General features: G+C 52.1%; 1 protein-coding gene across 31 annotated transcripts in view; it reads left to right on the top strand.

The window, feature by feature from the left end:
• The window catches only part of NRXN2 (neurexin 2), a 120,809-nt gene that overhangs the window by 6,110 nt on the left and 97,417 nt on the right, over positions 1-17,282 (top strand). For 10 of the 31 annotated variants that reach the window (XM_058438873.1, XM_058438872.1, XM_058438877.1 and 7 more), the window contains exon 1: positions 3,320-4,133. In XM_058438873.1, the coding sequence (XP_058294856.1) occupies positions 3,392-4,133 (742 nt within the window). In that variant the 5' untranslated portion in view covers positions 3,320-3,391. Of the gene's footprint in view, positions 1-3,131; positions 4,134-17,282 lie in introns of those variants that run through there. The other 21 variants (XM_032153285.2, XM_032153289.2, XM_032153290.2 and 18 more) reach the window with 4 other exon arrangements.

Here is a 17,282-nt window from a genome sequence, read left to right as displayed (position 1 = left end):
AAAGGGTTGCTGCTGAGTTCCAGGAGCTCAGGAAGGATGGAGCATCCCAGGATAGCAGGAGCCCCCTGTGTTCTGGGAGAAGGGTGGGTTGGAGGCTGGGTCAGCAGCAGCCTGGGCCTGGGATGGGAGAGGCGCAGGGAGGGGAAAGGTGAGGGGAAGAGCAGCAAGTTTCCTGGACACTGGGTGGGGGAATGGAAAGGACCCAGGTGTCCGCTGGCTCACTCCTCCTGGGGCCATCTCTACCTGGCAAGCGTGAAGCTGCTCCAAGGGTCTGTGGATCCTGGGGGAGAGAGGACTCAGGGAGTGCTGGGGCTTCCTCCTGGTTAGCCCCGCAGTCCCTGTGCCCCTGGCAGCCTGGCTGGCCTCTGCTGCAGAGCTGTGGGCTGCGGGGAGAATGAGTAATGAGCCTTGAGGGGCCGCAGGCCCAGACCCTGCTTCCAACCCTCCCTGGAGGCACCACATAAGCCCGGCCTCTGCCCCTGAACCGGCTCACAGAAGCCTGCCTGCACGGCACCCCTCCCACTCTCCCTCCACACGGACCAGTAGAACCTCCACCTCCTGGACTCTCACCCCCTTCGCCCCCCTGCCCCTCCACCCAGATAACATTCCCTTTGGCTCTCAGGACCCAGGCGTCTGCCTTCCAGCCTCTGGCAGCCTCCCCACCATCTTTCACTCTATCTGTCCTCCCCCAGCTTCCTGCCCCTAGCTTTTCCCACAGAACCCGTCTGCCATCTCCCTAAAGGGTGGTGGATGTGACCACGGCAGGGGGACTGGGATGGGGGTGGGGCAGGCGAAACAATCCCTCCTGTTCTGAGCTTGGGGATGACTGGACAGCAGCACGAAATCCTTTTCCCTCAGCCAGCGGAAATCGATAGCTAATTAATTCCCTCCCCAAAATAGTGTCCGGAGGTGGGGGTGGGTGCTGGGAGAGCAGCAGACAGAGGCTAGGCCAGGCCAGACTGAGATGGAGACCCTAGCAGGGAGGGAGGGAGGGAGGGAGGGAGGCTGGTCACTCTTCTGGCCACAGAGCTGTCCCTTTGCTGAGGGTCTTTGGGTACCGCTTCTGGAAAAGAGGGAAAGCTTAGGCCTTTCCCTCCCCCTACGCCTGAGGAGCCCCCTTCCCTGCCCTGGGCTGGGGATGCTTGTGTGTGGGGGGTGGGTGAGGGCATCAATCAGGCTGGGAGCAGGTGCTGCATTTAATTTGATTGGCTAATTAGCCCGCACATGTTAATTATCTCCATTACCCAATGAGGAGAGGCAGTGGCAAAGCTATATATAACCCGACAGTGTTTGTAAGGAGTGGGGGTTGCTTGCCTGGATCTCCTACCCACTGTCCGGGCAGAGGCAGTCCTTGGAGGGGTGTTGGGGCAGGACATTCAGGTCCCCATTGGAGCCTTGTAGGATTGGGAGGGCAGCAGTCAGGAGCTGGATGGCAGGACCCGAGGGCTGAGCTTTACTGGCCTCTTGGAGGTGGCTCCCCCAACGCTCCTGACTACCTTCTGAGGCCTTTTCTGCCCCATCTTCCTCTGCACATGTGTCACTCTCCAGATGCCCCCTCACTATGGTTTTTTAGGGGCCCCTCATTTCCTCCCACATAGCTCTTCGGCTCCTCGCTGCACCTCTGCAGTCTTCCCCTCCCGAAGTCAGCCCTCTCCTTATCTTCTGGTTCTCACCTCACTGAGCTACACCTGTGGCTGTCCTGTGCTTGTCTATTTCCTGGGGATGTTGGAGTTGAGCAGACTTGGATCTGAGTCTCAGTTCCCCACTGACTGGCCGTGTGACCTTGGGCAAGTCCCCAGATCTCTTTACCTGGGTTTCCCCAGTGGTTAATGAGAATAATGGGACTTCTCAGAGTGATTAAGTAAAATGACATTTGTAAAAATGCCCAGCACCCAGGGCTCTGACAAATGCTGTTTGGATTTGGAATTTAATTTTCTCTGTCTTTTCTTTCATTTCTCCCCACTAGGCCACCTTTCTCCTCAATTACTCTTCCATCTCTGTCACTTTTCAGGCGCTTCCTCTCCTTCCTCTTTCGCTCCCCTCTTGCTTTAGTCTTTCCCTGTCTCTTCCTAAACTCTAGCCCCTCCCTGCTTCTCTCCCAGGCTTCTCCCCACCTCCTTCTCTCCCTCCCTCCCCAAAATAAAATCAATGCAATATTCAGGAGGGTTGTTGGATATAAATAATTACGACTTGGAGTTTAACGAGATGCAAATTCCCCTCCCCGGCGTGGGGTATAAATTGCTCTCTGACAGCCCGTTACAAGGGTAATCATTTCAGAAAGGCAATTTTATGCAAATGAGCCTGCCTGCCTCCTGGTGGCTCCCCCAATCTTGGGTGGGGGGTGGGCAGAGGGAACTGAGGGGTGAAGGGAGCCCAGGTAGTGGGGCCAGTCCTGAGGCTGAGCACCGAGAGCTGGAAGTTGAGGATGACAGACATTTAGCTTCAGAAAGGACCTGGGTTGGTAAGCAGTGAGGCTGGGGCCTGGGAAGGGGTGAGCATGGTTTTGGGGGAACTGGAGACACAGAATTGGATGCCTGAGTCCCTGCTTGGATGGAGAGGGCTTGGGGCCTCGATATCTGGGTCCTGGCTGGCTTCTCTCCCTTGCCCCCTTCCCAGTCTGGTTACCCTGTGATACCATTGACGAATTGGCATTTAATTAATCCCAATGAATTATTTAGCAACTTCATTATCCAGTATCAAGAGCTGATGAGAGGAACAGTGGCTGGAGGTGGGAGCCAGGCAGAGGTTCGGCGGTTCAGAGAAGGGGCTGGGGTCATCAGGCGGAGGAGAGTTCCCAGGCCTCGCTCAAGGAGCTGGCCTTGGTCCTGACACTCGGGTCCTTTGAGAGGGTGAGGGCGCGGGCTGATGGGTTGGGCTCCTACCGGGCTCGAACGTTGTCACCTCTCCCTGTCCACATCTCAAACCAATGCTGCCCCTAGTGCGTGCCATCTCTCCTAAGTGCTGGCCCCCGGAATCCGTGTCTCTTCCCTCCGGACCCTCTGAAGGTCAGGGCCTCTCTAAGTTCTGCAAGGAAACAGTCCGGTGCCTGCTGATATGAGTGGGGAGCCCGGCACCGACGGCCCCTCTCGTTGGAGCCCCTCATTAACCCTTTCCTCTCTGTTCTCCCGTAGGCATCCCTCCCCGCTCTTTCGTCGGAACCCGCGGCGGGGGAGGGGCGCCGCCGCCTCCGCCCGAGGGAAGCCGGCGCCTGGGCCTCTGCGCGCCTCGCCCTCTGCGCGCCTCGCCCCGCGGCCGGGCCTATGGCACTGTGAGCCGGCAAAGGAGCCCCGCTCGGCGCGGGGAGCGCCCGGCCCCCTCCCGCCCCATGCGCCCGCGGCTCTGAAGCCTGAGCGGGGGCCGGGGGCCGGGCGGGGCCGGGGCCGCCGGAGGCATGGCGCCCGGGAGCCGGTGGCGGCCGACACCGCCGCCGCCGCCGCCGCCGCTGCTGCTGCTGCTGCTGCTGGCGCTGGCGGCGCGCGCGGACGGCCTGGAGTTCGGCGGCGGCCCGGGGCAGTGGGCTCGCTACGCGCGCTGGGCGGGCGCGGCGAGCAGCGGCGAGCTCAGCTTCAGCCTGCGCACCAACGCCACGCGCGCGCTGCTGCTCTACCTGGACGACGGCGGCGACTGCGACTTCCTGGAGCTGCTGCTGGTGGACGGCCGCCTGCGGCTGCGCTTCACCCTTTCGTGCGCCGAGCCGGCCACGCTGCAGCTGGACACGCCGGTGGCCGACGACCGCTGGCACATGGTGCTGCTGACCCGCGACGCGCGCCGCACGGCGCTGGCAGTGGACGGCGAGGCCCGCGCTGCCGAGGTGCGCTCCAAGCGGCGCGAGATGCAGGTGGCCAGCGACCTGTTCGTGGGCGGCATCCCGCCCGACGTGCGCCTCTCGGCGCTCACGCTGAGCACTGTCAAGTACGAGCCGCCCTTCCGCGGCCTCTTGGCCAACCTGAAGCTGGGCGAGCGGCCCCCTGCGCTGCTGGGCAGCCAGGGCCTGCGCGGCGCCACCGCCGACCCGCTGTGCGCGCCCACGCGCAACCCCTGCGCCAACGGCGGCCTCTGCACCGTGCTGGCCCCCGGCGAGGTGGGCTGCGACTGCAGCCACACGGGCTTCGGCGGCAAGTTCTGCAGCGAAGGTGAGCCCTAGGGAGCGGCCGCCCGGTGCCTGGGCGCGGGGCTGAGGGCCTGGGGTGCTTCGTGGGGGTCGGAGTCTGTGTGGGCTCCTGAGGCACGGGGGCTGGGCGCGAGGGCTTGTGAGTGGGTGCGAGCGCGCCAGGGCTGCGGGGACGCGTGTCCGGGTGAGGGCGCGTGGGGTTGGCCGTGGGCGGGGCGAGCGGGCGTGGCCGGCGTGGGCGTGGCCGGCGTGAGTCCTGCGGCGACCTGTGGGCAGCCTGTGTGGTCAGGTTCTGAAGGGGCTGCTGAGGGTGGGGTGCATGAAGCCCCGTGGGCTTGGTGGGTGAGGGTCTGTGAGGCGCTCGTGAAGGCTTGTGGGTGGGGGTGTGCGTGGACAGGGCCCATTAAAGGCAGTGGGCGGGGACCATGGGGCCCCTGAAGGACAGTGGGTGGGGCTTGTGCATAGGGCGTGGCCTCGTGTGAGACCGTGAGGGGCGGTGAGTGGGGCCGGCGTGGAAAGGCCAGTGTTGGTGGGGCTTATGAGACAGGGGGCGGGACCTCGTGTGAGGCCGTGAGGGGCTGTGAGTGGGGCCTGTGTGGAAGGCCAGTGTGGGCGGGGCCTATGAAACAGGGGGCGGGACCTCGTGTGAGACCGTGAGGGCCTATGAGTAGGGCCTGTGTGGAAGGCCAGTGTGATCAGGGCGTATGAGACAGGGCAGACTTTGTGTGAGGCTGTGAGGGGCTGAGTGGGGTCTGTGTGGAAGGCCAGTGTGGGCGGGGCCTATGAGACAGGGGGCGGGGCCGTGTAGCGGGGCCTTCGGGCGGGGGGCGTAGTCTACAGTGGGTCGCAGTCTTTGAAAGTCCGCGAGCGAAGGGCAGGAAGTGCGGCCTGTGCGGCCTGGACAAGCATTAAGGGATGAGGGCCTAGGCGTGAGGACGCTGAGTGTGAGAAGGGCACGATGGCGATTCCAGCGCAGGCGAGGGAGAATGGGGATTGCGAGGCTGTGGCCAGGAAACGAGTGCTTCTTTTTCACCACAGAATCCTCAGAGCACCTCCGAAGAGTAAAGGGAAAACGAGGGAGAGGGTGGCTGAGGCTGCTCAGGCTCCTGACGAGGTGAGGGGCAGAGATGGCCAATAGTCTCTCTCAATGACAGACGGGGCGTGGAACCCCTGAGAGCATCGGGTATGGTGGGAGATTGCTGGGCTGGACAGGGCGAGGTGGGACCCTGGGCCGTGGGGCTGACTATGGAATGGCGCTTGGGAGAGAGGCTCACCGGAGGGAGGGGTCCGGCCAGCACCCGCGCTGCCCGAGGCCGAGAGTCTGGCCGAGACCGTGAAGTGGTGAAGTGCGGCTGAGCGGCCCGGGGCGGGGCTGTGGTGTTGGGGGGCGGGGGGCGCTGGGGGGAGGAGGCACCTGGAGTAGCCTCTTCCATTAGGGTATGGCTGGGCGTGGGGAGGGGCTCCCCCATCAGTCTGGGGGCGGCGCATGCGCGTCTCCCCCCGCCCCTCTTCCCTGTTCTTCCAGCCTGTGTGTGCCTCAGGCCTGTCCTCCTCTCCCCTGGTCCCTCTAGAAGCTGTGGGCCACTCAGCGGTTGTGTGTGTGTGTCCATCCTCCCAGAGGCAGAGGCTTTTGAGGGAGCGTGTGCATGTGCACGTGTGCGCCAGCAACATGAACGTGGCCCGGCAATGCTTTGGGGATAGGTGTCCTGTGGCTGTGTGCCTGTGGACAGCCGTGGGAGGGGCCCAGCCTGCAGGTGTGGCCCTGGATGTGGGGAAGCCTGCACTTGGGAGAGTCGTTTGCCTGTGTATCTGTAGTTGTGGTCGATGAATACATCCAAAAGTTCTGGGGATTGTTTTCTTGGGGTTATTGGTACAAGGTTGTGGGATACGTCATCAGGAACTGTGTATTAAGTTAAGCTGACACCTTCTCACCCTTTCTCCAAGGAGTTCAGGTGTTTCCTAAACTGTGAAATTCTGTGTCGGTGTGTGTTTGCCTGCGTGTAGAGGCCCGCGAGTCTGGCAGCGTGTATTTGACGTGTGAACGGGTCTGTTTGAATACCAGTGTTTGCAGATAGGAGCCTAGTGCCTAGAAGAGTGAGTAGTTCCCAAGTGTGAGGGTGTCTGCTCATGTGCTTGTGTTTTAACGTGAGGCCTCAGTAAGACAGCTGGATTGTATGAGGACTGTTTCTTTCCAGAACCTTAATTTGATCCTCTGGTTCCTCTACCCTTCCCCCAAAGCCTGTCTAAGAAAACAGGATGAACCATCCTCTAATTTGATGGAGGGAAAGCTCGAGCTACAGGAGGTTAGGGTAACTGGTCCCTGGCCTCCCTGTGGCTGAATTGGGCTTGGGTGTATGAAAAATGCAGTCAGAGGCACCTTGGTCAACCAGAGCCTTTGTATCCATTCCCTGAGAGGATTCATTGGCCAGAGGCTTCCAGTGAGGCAAACAAGTGCATGCTTCTGAATACGGGTTGTGTGGTTGTGTGTCTAAGATGTGTTTGAGTAACTGTGTGAGAGGGATGGCTGTGTGTATAATATGGCTTGGTATCAGATGAATGTTTGTGTCAGCTGTGGTGAAGCTGTGAGAGATGGTTAAATATGTGTATCTGACCCATTGTGTGTGTGCGTGTCTGTGTGTGTGTGAGAGAGAGTCACATAAGAAAAAGAAACGTGAGCCGGGTGTGGTGGCTCACGCCTGTAATCCCAGTACTTTGGGAGGCTGCGACGGGCAGATTACTTGAGGTCAGGAGTTCGAGACCAGCCTGGCCAACATGGTAAAACCCCGTCTGTACTAAAAATACAAAAATCAGCCAGGCATGGTGGCAGGCGCTTGTAATCCTCACTGCTCGGGAAGCTGAGGCAGGAGAATTGCTTGAACCTGGGAGGTGGAGGTTGCAGTGAGCTGAGATGGCACCACTGCACTCCAGCCTGGGTGACAGAGTGAGACTCTGTCTCAAAAAAAAAAAGAAAAGGGAAAGTGAGATATAAGGTGGGTGCTAGCTGGTAGGGGCAGGGTTGCCTGTGTGTATGTGGAGTGTGTGTGATGTGTGTGTGGTATCTGTTGAGAGAGCAGTGCTTTGTGGTAAAGGGGGAGCGTTGTGTCTTTGTTCATTTCTGTATTCCCAGCACGTAATCTGGTACCAGGCACTTAGTGGGTGTTTGATAAAGATTTGTGGAATGAATGGAGAGATATTAATAAGTAATTGAGAGAATAAAGGCTTGAGGCAAAGCTGTATATACATATAAAAACATGTATGTATATATTTTCAGATATATGTTGTGGGTGGGCATGGGGGTTGTAGGCACTGATTGCATCTGGAGATGACAGGCACAGCAACAACCCTACTGATTCCCTTCCTTTCTCTCCCCACTCTGTAACCTAATTTCTTCTTCTATTTGTTCCTTATTTCCTAGGTAGCTTTTATAATATCTTGTGCTCATTATACTTCGAATACTTTCTCACCCAGTCAAGGAGGAAAGGCATGGGCTCCCATGGTTGGGTATTGGGGTGAGGAAGGAAGACTTTAAGGGGAGCAGGCCTGGCTCCTGCTCTCTGAGACAGCTCTAGGGGTCAGAATCCCCAGGCTTCCTTGGAGTTATAATCACTTTATCATCTGTTGCGAACGGTTCAACTCTTTTTGAGACTGAAGACTTTTTTTTTTTTTTTTTTTGAGATGGAGTCTCGCTCTGTGCCTAGGCTGGAGTGCAATAGCACAATCTCAGCTCACTGCAATCTCTGCCTCCTGGGCTCAAGCGATTCTCCTGCCTCAGCCTCCCAAGTAGCTGGGATTACAGGCGCCCGCCACTAGGTCCAGCTAATTTTTGTATTTTTAGTAGAGACGGGTTTTCACCGTGTTGGTCAGGCTGGTCTCGAACTCCCGACCTCAAGTGATCCGCCCGCGTTGGCCTCTCAAAGTGATGGGATTACAGGTGTGAGCCACTTCGCCTGGCCAACTGAGGACATTTTTAAAAGTCAGTAATTCACAGTACCCGTTCCAAAGTAGTTATTATTTTTATATCTGTTTAGTGTGAGTGTAAATGACTCAAAGCCACTGTGAATTTGGAAAAGCTTTTAGATGACTTTGATGTTATATTTGCCATTGTGGTTAATAAAATATATATTAGAAAAATGGTTTTAGCTTTATATGCAAGATGTTTCAATCTGCCTTCAGATGTTTGGTGTACATATGGATTTGTGTATCCTTTGGAATCCCTCCTGCTCTCCCAGGGTCTGGGCTTACTCATTGACAGAGAACCTCCATGCTAGGAAATTTGCATTTTCTCTCTCTCTGTCAGGGATCTGGCCACACGTAATTGAAGACAGAGCTCAGTGGGAGTGGCTGAGTCTGTCTACCATTGCTGATTATCTGCCAAAGCTGGGATAGAGTAGACTGGGATCTTGCAATGGTTTGCATGTCAGTGCTTCCTCATGTCACCTGTGTGTGTGGAGAAGGGGCTAAAAAGGGATTAAAGAAGAGGGATGTGCAGGCATGTGTGTGAGACCTCAGGTAGAGTGATGATTCAGGTGTTTAGGACAGAGTGTCAGGTGTATACTATTTGCTCAGGAGAAAAATAGGAAACTAGTCGTAATGTGTGTGCTTGCAGGGAGGTAAACACACGTGTCTCATGTGTTTTGTGTTAGTGATTTAATTCGACAGGTAGTTATCAAGGCCTCCTTTGTGATAGGCTGTGTGTTGGGGGCTACAGTGGGGTCAGAGATGAATAAGATGACTCTGTGCCTTTTTTTTTTTTTTTTTTTTTTTTTTTTTTTTTGAGATGGAGTTTTGCTCTTGTTGCCCAGGCTGGAGTGCAATGGCACAATCTTGGCTCACCACAACCTCTGCCTTCCGGGTTCAAGCAAAGTGATTCTCCTGCCTCAGCCTCCTGAGTAGCTGGGATTATAGGCATGGATCACCACGCCTGGCTAATTTTGTATTTTTAGTAGAGATGGGGTTTCTCCATGTTGGTCAGGCTGGTCTTGAACCCCCGACCTCAGGTGATCCGCCTGCCTCGGCCTCCCAAAGTGTTGGGATTACAGGCGTAAGCCACCACATCCAGCCTGGGAGTTGACTATTAAATTGAGGAAGCAGATAAAAAAGCTGTCCAGTGTGTTGTTAAGAGATTCTGCCTCCAGACAGCCCAGGCAGTGACTTTATACTTAAACTCTCTTTGCCCCCATTTCCTTATCTATAAATGAAGATAATAATGGTACGTACTTTATAGAGTTGTTGTGAAAATTAAATTAGCTAGTTCATGTAAAGTGCTTAGAACAGTGCCTGGTACATAGAAAATGCTCAATATATAATAGCAAAAAAACAGCACAATAGTGTGTAGCCCAGAGATGCAGTAAAGCAGTGTGGCTTAGTGATTAAACCACAGACTTCTGTGGCTCTGTTCTGGGTTTAAATCTGTCTTCTCTACTCCCTAGGTCCGTGACATTAGGTGAGTACCTAACCTTTAGACTCATTTTTCTTTCTTTTTTTTTTTGAGGTGGAGTCTCACTGTCTCCCAGGCTGGAGTGCAGTGGCGTGATCTTGCCTCACTGCAAGCTCCGCCTCCTGGGTTCATGCCATTCTCCTGCCTCAGCCTCCTGAGTAGCTGGGACTACAGGCGCCCGCCACCACACCCAGCTAATGTATTTTTAGTAGAGACAGAGTTTCACCATGTTAGCCAGGATGGTCTGGATCTCCTGACCTCGTGATCCTCCCACCTCGGCCTCCCAAAGTGCTGGGATTACAGGTGTGAGCCACCTCGCCCCGCCCATTTTTCTTTATGTATAAAATGGTGATACGTGGCTGGGCACTTGAACCCAGGAGGTGGAGGTTGCAGTGAGCCGAGATTGCGCCACTGCACTCCAACCTGGCTGACACAGGAAGACTCCGTCTCAAAAAAAAAAAAAAAAAATAGGGATACACATGCTTATCTCATAGGTTTGTTGTAAGAATTAAATTAGCATCTGCTGTATAAAATTAGTGATGAGTAAATGGTAGTTATTCTTATAAGCAAAGTGCAGGGGAGAGTTTACAAGTTGAGGGGATCAGTAATAGGTTTATGAAAGGCATGCTGTTTACAATTGGCCTCGAACATTGACTAATACACTTGGTTGGGGGCGGTCATTTGAAGCAAAGGAGCTGGTATGAGCAAAGGCATGGACACGGGGAAATGCACATCATATCTGTAGAGGGCACCAAGAAGTATAGGGAGAATAGTAGAACCTAAAGCAGGAGAAGCAGGTTGAGTCCAGGTCTTGATGACCTGGCTTAAATTATTTAACTCACATTGAATGCTGACTGGGTACAGTGTATTGGCAAATGGAGCCACAAAAGAATTTTGAGGAGGGAAATGGATAAGATGAGTTCATGTCCTTTGTAGGGACATGGATGAAGCTGGAAACCATAATTCTCAGCAAACTATTGCAAGGACAAAAAACCAAACACCTCATGTTCTCACTCATAGGTGGGAATTGAACAGTGAGAACACCTGGACACAGAAAGGGGAACATCACACACCAGGGCCTGTTGTGGGGTGGGGAGAGAGGGGAGGGATAGCATTAGGAGATATACCAAATGTAAGTGACGAGTTATTTGGGTGCAGCACACCAACATGGCACATGTATACATATGTAACAAACCTGCACATTGTGCACATGTACCCTAGAACTTAAAGTATAATTATATATATATATATATATATATATATAAAAGAGCTGTACTTAGGGAGCTGGGAGTGAAGTGCAGAGGGATTATAGAAGACAGAGTTATGTAATGAAGAAATCAATTGGGAGATAGGTCACGCAAGAGATATTGAGGCCCTGAGCCTTGGTTGTCTTGGGGAGTGGCAAGGAAGGGTAGTGGCAGTTGTGGTGGCAGTGATTGAAGGCCATTGCTGAGCCTGAAACTGTAGGATTCTTCCTCTTGGATGTGGAGTGGGAGGAGAGGGGTCAGAGGTGATGAAGTTTCAGGTCTGCACGGTTGGAAGTTTGGTGGAGGGGTGAGAGGAGAGGGGAATGCCAGGAAGGGGAGCAGGCTTGGCACAATAGATCATGCTTGTGTTAAGTGGTGGTGCCTCTTGACATTCCAGGTGATTGGGTATGTGAGACCAGAGCTTTGAGTTGAAGCTGGGGCTGCAGATGGAGCTGTGTGTGTGTAGAGATAGTATTTGAAGCTCTGAGATCAAATGAAGTGGCCAAGGAGAAGGTGAGGAAAATTGAGCACAAGACTTCCGAGGGGCAGACAGCTGGGAGGAGGAGAAAGAGCAGTAGTGGCCGCAGACCCAGCAAAGGAGCAGTTCGAACACAGAGAATTGGATCGCAAGATCAAGGGAGGAGAGAGGGGGGACTCGCAGCTATTGAGCATTTGCTGGGTGTCTTCGATGTTTTATCCCATTTAGTCCTCATGATCACCACATGAGAATAACTTTCTCCATTTTACAGAGGGTCAAAGAGAGGCTCAGAGATGTAAGAGCTGGGATCTGAGCCCTGCGCTGACTCAAGAGCCTGTTGCTCCCTACCTGTCTCCATGCTGCCTCCTGAAAGGAGAGCTGGTCAGTTGGTCCATTGATTACCTGCATTTGGTTTATTGGGGCTACTTAGGGACAAGGTTTTATCAGAAACCAGTAACTACCCTAAATTCCTTGGGCCACAGCTTCTCCCTTAAGCTAGTGTGTGCTGAGGGTGTTCCTGTGTTTGTCGGTCAGCTGTCCCAGCACAGAGAAAGGACGATGGAGATAGATCAGGAAAATTTCAGTTTTCCAAGTCCTTGGAGAGGAACCTATCCCAGAGAGCAGGGCATTATCCTATTAAAACACACAACTAACCCACATTTAACACATTTCAGATGGAAATCTCTTCACAATGTGTTACACACCTCTCTGCCTCCCTAAGCGTAGTAGCTGGAACCTGCTTTAACTTTTTTCAGATGACTCAGGGTGGTCGTGATTCCCCTCAGGTATTATGCCAAACTGTCATGCAGTGGTTCTTTCACTGAGGTTTGTCCCTACCTGAGATGAGATGATGCCTGACTGCTGTACTTCTGAATTCTTATATTAGCTTTTTCTAGTTTTTCCGTCTCTACCCATAGGAGGAGCTGTCAGGTAGCAACTGACACCTCTCTCTCTCTCATTCTCTCTCTCTCTGTCTCTCTCTCTCTGTGTGTGTGTGTGTGTGTGTGTGAACCTGGAAATCAGCATTCCTAAGCTAGGAATTGCTGTTAGAATTGTGTGTCACTAACAGTAGGTAGACTCTGGCTAGGGCCTGAGAGGCCCTGTGAGAAAATAACAGTTCTTTTTTTTCGTTTTTGTAGAAGTAGCTTTATTAAGGATGCAGTTTTACAGCTCCATGACTCCTTCTATAGAGCAAGGCTACCTTCTAGGCAGTGTGTGTAGAGTAGCCAGAAAATAACAATTCTTAATTTCTCAGGTGTTAGATGCATGTTTTGGCTGTTTAGAGTCTTTTCTTTTCTCTTTTGTTCTGGTATTCATCACTGTCCTTGATCATCAATCTGCTGGAATCCTGACATGTTAGGCAAGACATACCATCTATGACACCATCTCTGTCTTCTGCGGGGGGAGTGAAGTCTTGTGTCTGAAAGTTAAGCAAATGAAATCACCTATGTTGGGTTATTCTGTCAGCTCTAACATCCAGTACCTGTGGTCCTGACAGTTTCTGTGAGTAGAAGTGGCTCCAGGTAGAATGGGACAGGCTTCTCTGGAGGGTGGTATAGACAGCAGTTGCTCTCAGACCCAGAGACAAGCTAGATGCCCCTACGTAAAGATAGCAAAATGAGTAAGAGCATAGGCTGCCATGGTTTGAACCTAGCTTTGCTACTTGTTAGCTGTGTGAACTTGGGCAGTTAACTTATCCACATTGTTCTTCAATGTCCTACTCTGTAAGATGGAGGTAATACCGTTGTAAGAACTAAGTGAATTAATATATGAAAATCCTTTATAATCCAGGCACTATTCTGAGTGATCAATAAATGGTACTATGGTTATTAGCTCTAGTGGTCAGGGAAGGCTTCAAGGAGGAGGTGGGACTTGGCCAGACCTTGAAGAAGGATGACCGAGTGTGAGTTATAGTGGTGGAAAGGAAAGGGCAGGGCTTTCCTACCAGGAGAGTAGCCTACATGAGGAATATAGGGGATGTGAATTGAGTGGGTCAGGGCATGGTGAAGAGACAAAGTTGGTTGTGTTTTATGTAGATAAAATCAGAACCTTAGATTAGAATCAATTTCTAGAAGTCTTGACTTCCAGGCTAAGCACGTAGCCCACTGAAAGTTTTCAGCCAGACAGATTTGGGTTCAAATTTTGACTGTCGCTAACTAGCAGTGTGACCTTGGCCAAGTTACTCCTACTTTCTGAGTCTTGGTTTCTTCAGCTTTAAAAGGGAGTGATAGTAATACCCATTCACAATGTAGCAGTGGTGGGTAAAGGAACAATGGGCATAAAGAGCCAGGCATACCCTAAGTGCTCAGTATATGCAAAGTGTTATTTTTATTGTTCACTCAACAAACAAGAGAATGCCTTTTTTTCTGAGCCAGGAGCCATGTAAGCAGCTGGATATAGAGAGATGAATGAGGCATTGTCCTCACTTTTGGATATTTCACAGTGAAGTCAGGAAACAGACATGTTAACACAGTTGCAATAGAGATTCTATAAGATAATTAATAATAGAATGTACATTTCTAGAGTTGGCACAAAAGAGGAAGGCTAGCTCTCCTTTGTTTAGAACAGAGACAAATGTGTATTGACCCCTGGATCTTTTTTTCTTTTTTCTTTCTTTCTTTCTTTTTTTTTTTTTTTTAGAGACCTGGGCTGTAGTGCAGTGGTGTGATCATAGCTCACTGTAACCTCAAACTCCTGGGCTCAAATGATCCTCTATTTCAACCTCCTGAGTAGCTGGGACTACAGGCGCACACCACCATGTCTGGCTAATTTTTTTATTTCTTTTTTTGAGGCAAAGTCTTCTCCATCGTCCAGGCTGGAGTGCAGTGGTGTCATCATGGCTCACTGCAGCCTCGACCACCCAGGCTAAAGTGATTCTCCCACCTCAATTTCCCAAGTAGCTGGGCGTACTGACATGAGCCATTACATCTGGCTGATTTTTGCATTTGTTTGTAGAGAGGGGTCTCCCTATGTTGCCCGGGCTGGTCTCAAACTCCTGGGCTCAAGTGATCCTCCCACTGTGGCTTCCCAAAGTGCTGGGATTATAGGCGCGAACCACTGTAGCTAGCCCTTGACTTGGGTCTTAAAGAAAGAGTAGATTTTCTTAGCCAGCTGTAGGTGAAGAGTATTTCAGGCACAAGGAATATTATGTGCAGAAGCACAGCATATTATAGAAACAGGAAGAAATTGGGGTGGCTGCAGCCTGGATTGTCGCAGGAAAAGAGGTTAGAGGAAGGCACAGTCAAATTTTGGATGGGATTTTCTGAGAAGATTCGACTTTAACCTACAGGCACTGAGAAGCTTTGAAGAGTTTTCAGCAGGGTCATAACATGGTTGGAGTGGACCACTTTGTTGTGCTGTGGTGTATGAAATTTCAGGGTGAAAAGAGTGGCTGTAGAAGGCGTCATCTCCTAGGCTTATTAATGTTCCAAGGAGAGGGACTGATCAGGGCCTGGCCTCACCAGGGCCTGGCCTGGGCGGTGCCGGTGGAAATGGAGGGATGGTAAGGATTTCTAGGAGTTTAGTTTTGTTTTTAGGGGTTTGGAAGGTGGAACCAATAAGACCTGGTGATTGGCCTGACAAAAGGAGCAGGTGCTTTCTGGGTGCCTAACTTGATCAAGGAATTTGGTGGGGTGAGGAGAGGGTTATGAGGCCCACCTTAGACATATTGAGCGTGAGAAGCCCATGAGACAGAGACAGCAGCTCTAAAGACAGATGGGTACATAGGTCAAGTGCACAGGAGAGAGGTTTGTATCAGAAACACTGAAAGATTCTCATCACAGCAGTATTTAGTAAGGCATATCTGTTACCTGTTCCAAGAGGGTCAGGCTGGGGATGGGTAGGAAGACTGACCAAGAGGAAGCTATTGCAGGAAACCAGGCACAAGGAGTGAGGCCAGAGGCTATGATGACCTAGGATTGCAGTGGAGAAGGGCAAAAGCGATTCTGTGCTCCTGGGTATGTTTTCTTCTCTGTACAGAGGAGATAGATAACACCGAGCTCAGTGTTGCAGTGAGACTGATGTGTGATATTGCATGTGAGGGTCAGTATGGTGCCCAGCACATGCTAACTAATGGAATATCTGGAACCTGTGAGGGCAGTGTGGGGCATGTAGTGGGAGCTCAGGCAGCACTGGTTGAAAGCAGGGGCTTTGCTAAGCACAGGGGAATAAGCACTTGGTTGTGGGAGTGGAGGTGTCGAGAATGGCTTCCGTGGTGGAGTTTAGATGTCAGAGAGTTGGACGAGCAATTGCATTGCTGGGCGGACACAAGGTGATACAGGACTGGCACTCAGGGAGGAGGCCGGGACTACCCATGGTTTGGGAGTCTCTGAGCATGAAAGTGAGCCATCACTGAGGAGAGCGAGGAGAAGTAAGAGGAATGTGGAGGGCAGGGGCCAACCCTGAAGGGGCCTGAGGTGGCAGATGAGGGGCATAGGTGAATCAGCAGAAAGCAAAGAGCAGCAGAGGAAGAGAGATATGTGAGTTTCTAGGTGCTGTCTCTCCAAAGCCAGAAACAAACCAAGCCTAGTTGTTTCACCTTCCTGAGCATAGCATGACGTACATTTCTGGCAGGTGGAAATACTTTTTGAAATACCTACCATGTTGGATTATCTAGAAATCACCATGCCTCCTTATTTGCACAGGTGCTGGTGAGACAATTGTGCTGACTGACCAGGATCTTAGCATACTGGGACCAAAGAAATCCTGGCACAGCAGTCTTCACGAGAGCCAAAGGGTTTCCTGAGGGCCCCTTTATTAGGCAGCTCCCCCCATAAATGAAATGTGATTCAGTTTACTTAAGAAAACTATTGCTGGGCACTGTGGCTCACGCCTGTAATCCCAGCACTTTGGGAGGCTGAGGCGGGCGGATCACCTGAGGTTGGGAGTTCGAGACTAGCCTGACTAACATGGAGAAACCCCGTCTCTACTGAAAATACAAAAATTAGCCGGGTGTGGTAGCGCATGCCGGAGGCTGAGGCAGGAGAATCACTTGAACCCGGGAGGCGGAGGTTGCGGTGAGCCGAGATCGCGCCATTGCACTCTAGCCTGGGCAATGAGAGCAAAACTCCATCTCAAAAAAAAAAGGAGAAAACTATTAGATACATATCTTTGAGGTGATGCAGCTGTCAGGTAGAAGCAGCTCTGTGTTGTAGAGGAGTGTGTTTGTAACACATGTTGACGTGGAAAGACTGTGTATGTAGGCTTAGGAAATGGGAGATAAAGAGCTATGTTCATTGCTGGCTGTATGTCTTTAGTCACTGGAGTCACTGTGGGGTGGTGGTGTGTGTGTCTAGTGTCATGTAGTAGATTACTGTGCAGGTATTGGTGCTTGCATTCAGCCTGTGTATGTGCGTGGATTGTGGGAGTGTTATAAGGTATGACAAATGACTATGTTTGTTTTCAGAGTATAGCTACCTCTCCATGAGCGAATGAACAGATATCACCAAATGGGGTTGGAGGTAGGAGGAGATAGTGTGTGCATGCGTGAGTGTGTACTGGATAGCTGTGTGTACATAAGTGTGTATCCTGGGGCCTGCACATGCAAGTATGTGTTTCCCCACTGGGTTTGTGTGTTTGTAGATTGTGCTGTTTCCCCCTTCCTGCCTATTGCTTCATCTAAAGGCTCCCAGGAGGTGGGCACATAGCAAAGTTTGGAGCTGGGGGCACCTCCATCCTCTTACAAAGAAGATCAGAGCCCAACCTGCTTGAAGAGTTGTAGCTTAGTTGAAGGAATTGTGTCCATCTTCTCTTTGTTCCTTCTTCTCCCTTGACCCATTTGGTGAGCTCCAAGGCCAGGCCCAGGCAGGGCCCTAATAGATGAGGTCTGCCTGTCCAAAGCATGTGGCATGGTCTAGGTCTGGGCCCAGTGTGGCCCACTGAATTTGGACTCTCTTCCCCCACTGGCATGGCCATCCAGCCTGGGGGCCCTTGGCCTCATCCAGATGTTAAGACATTTGTCCTAGAATCAGAATCAGAGTCAGAAGAGGCCTCAGAAACTATCCAGTCCAC

This window comes from Hylobates moloch, unplaced genomic scaffold (genome assembly GCF_009828535.3).
Source record: "Hylobates moloch isolate HMO894 unplaced genomic scaffold, HMol_V3 SCAFFOLD_5, whole genome shotgun sequence".
Classification (NCBI taxonomy): domain Eukaryota; kingdom Metazoa; phylum Chordata; class Mammalia; order Primates; family Hylobatidae; genus Hylobates; species Hylobates moloch.
The sequence above is the reverse complement of the archived record's forward strand: the minus strand, read 5'-3'. Positions and strand labels throughout refer to the sequence as shown.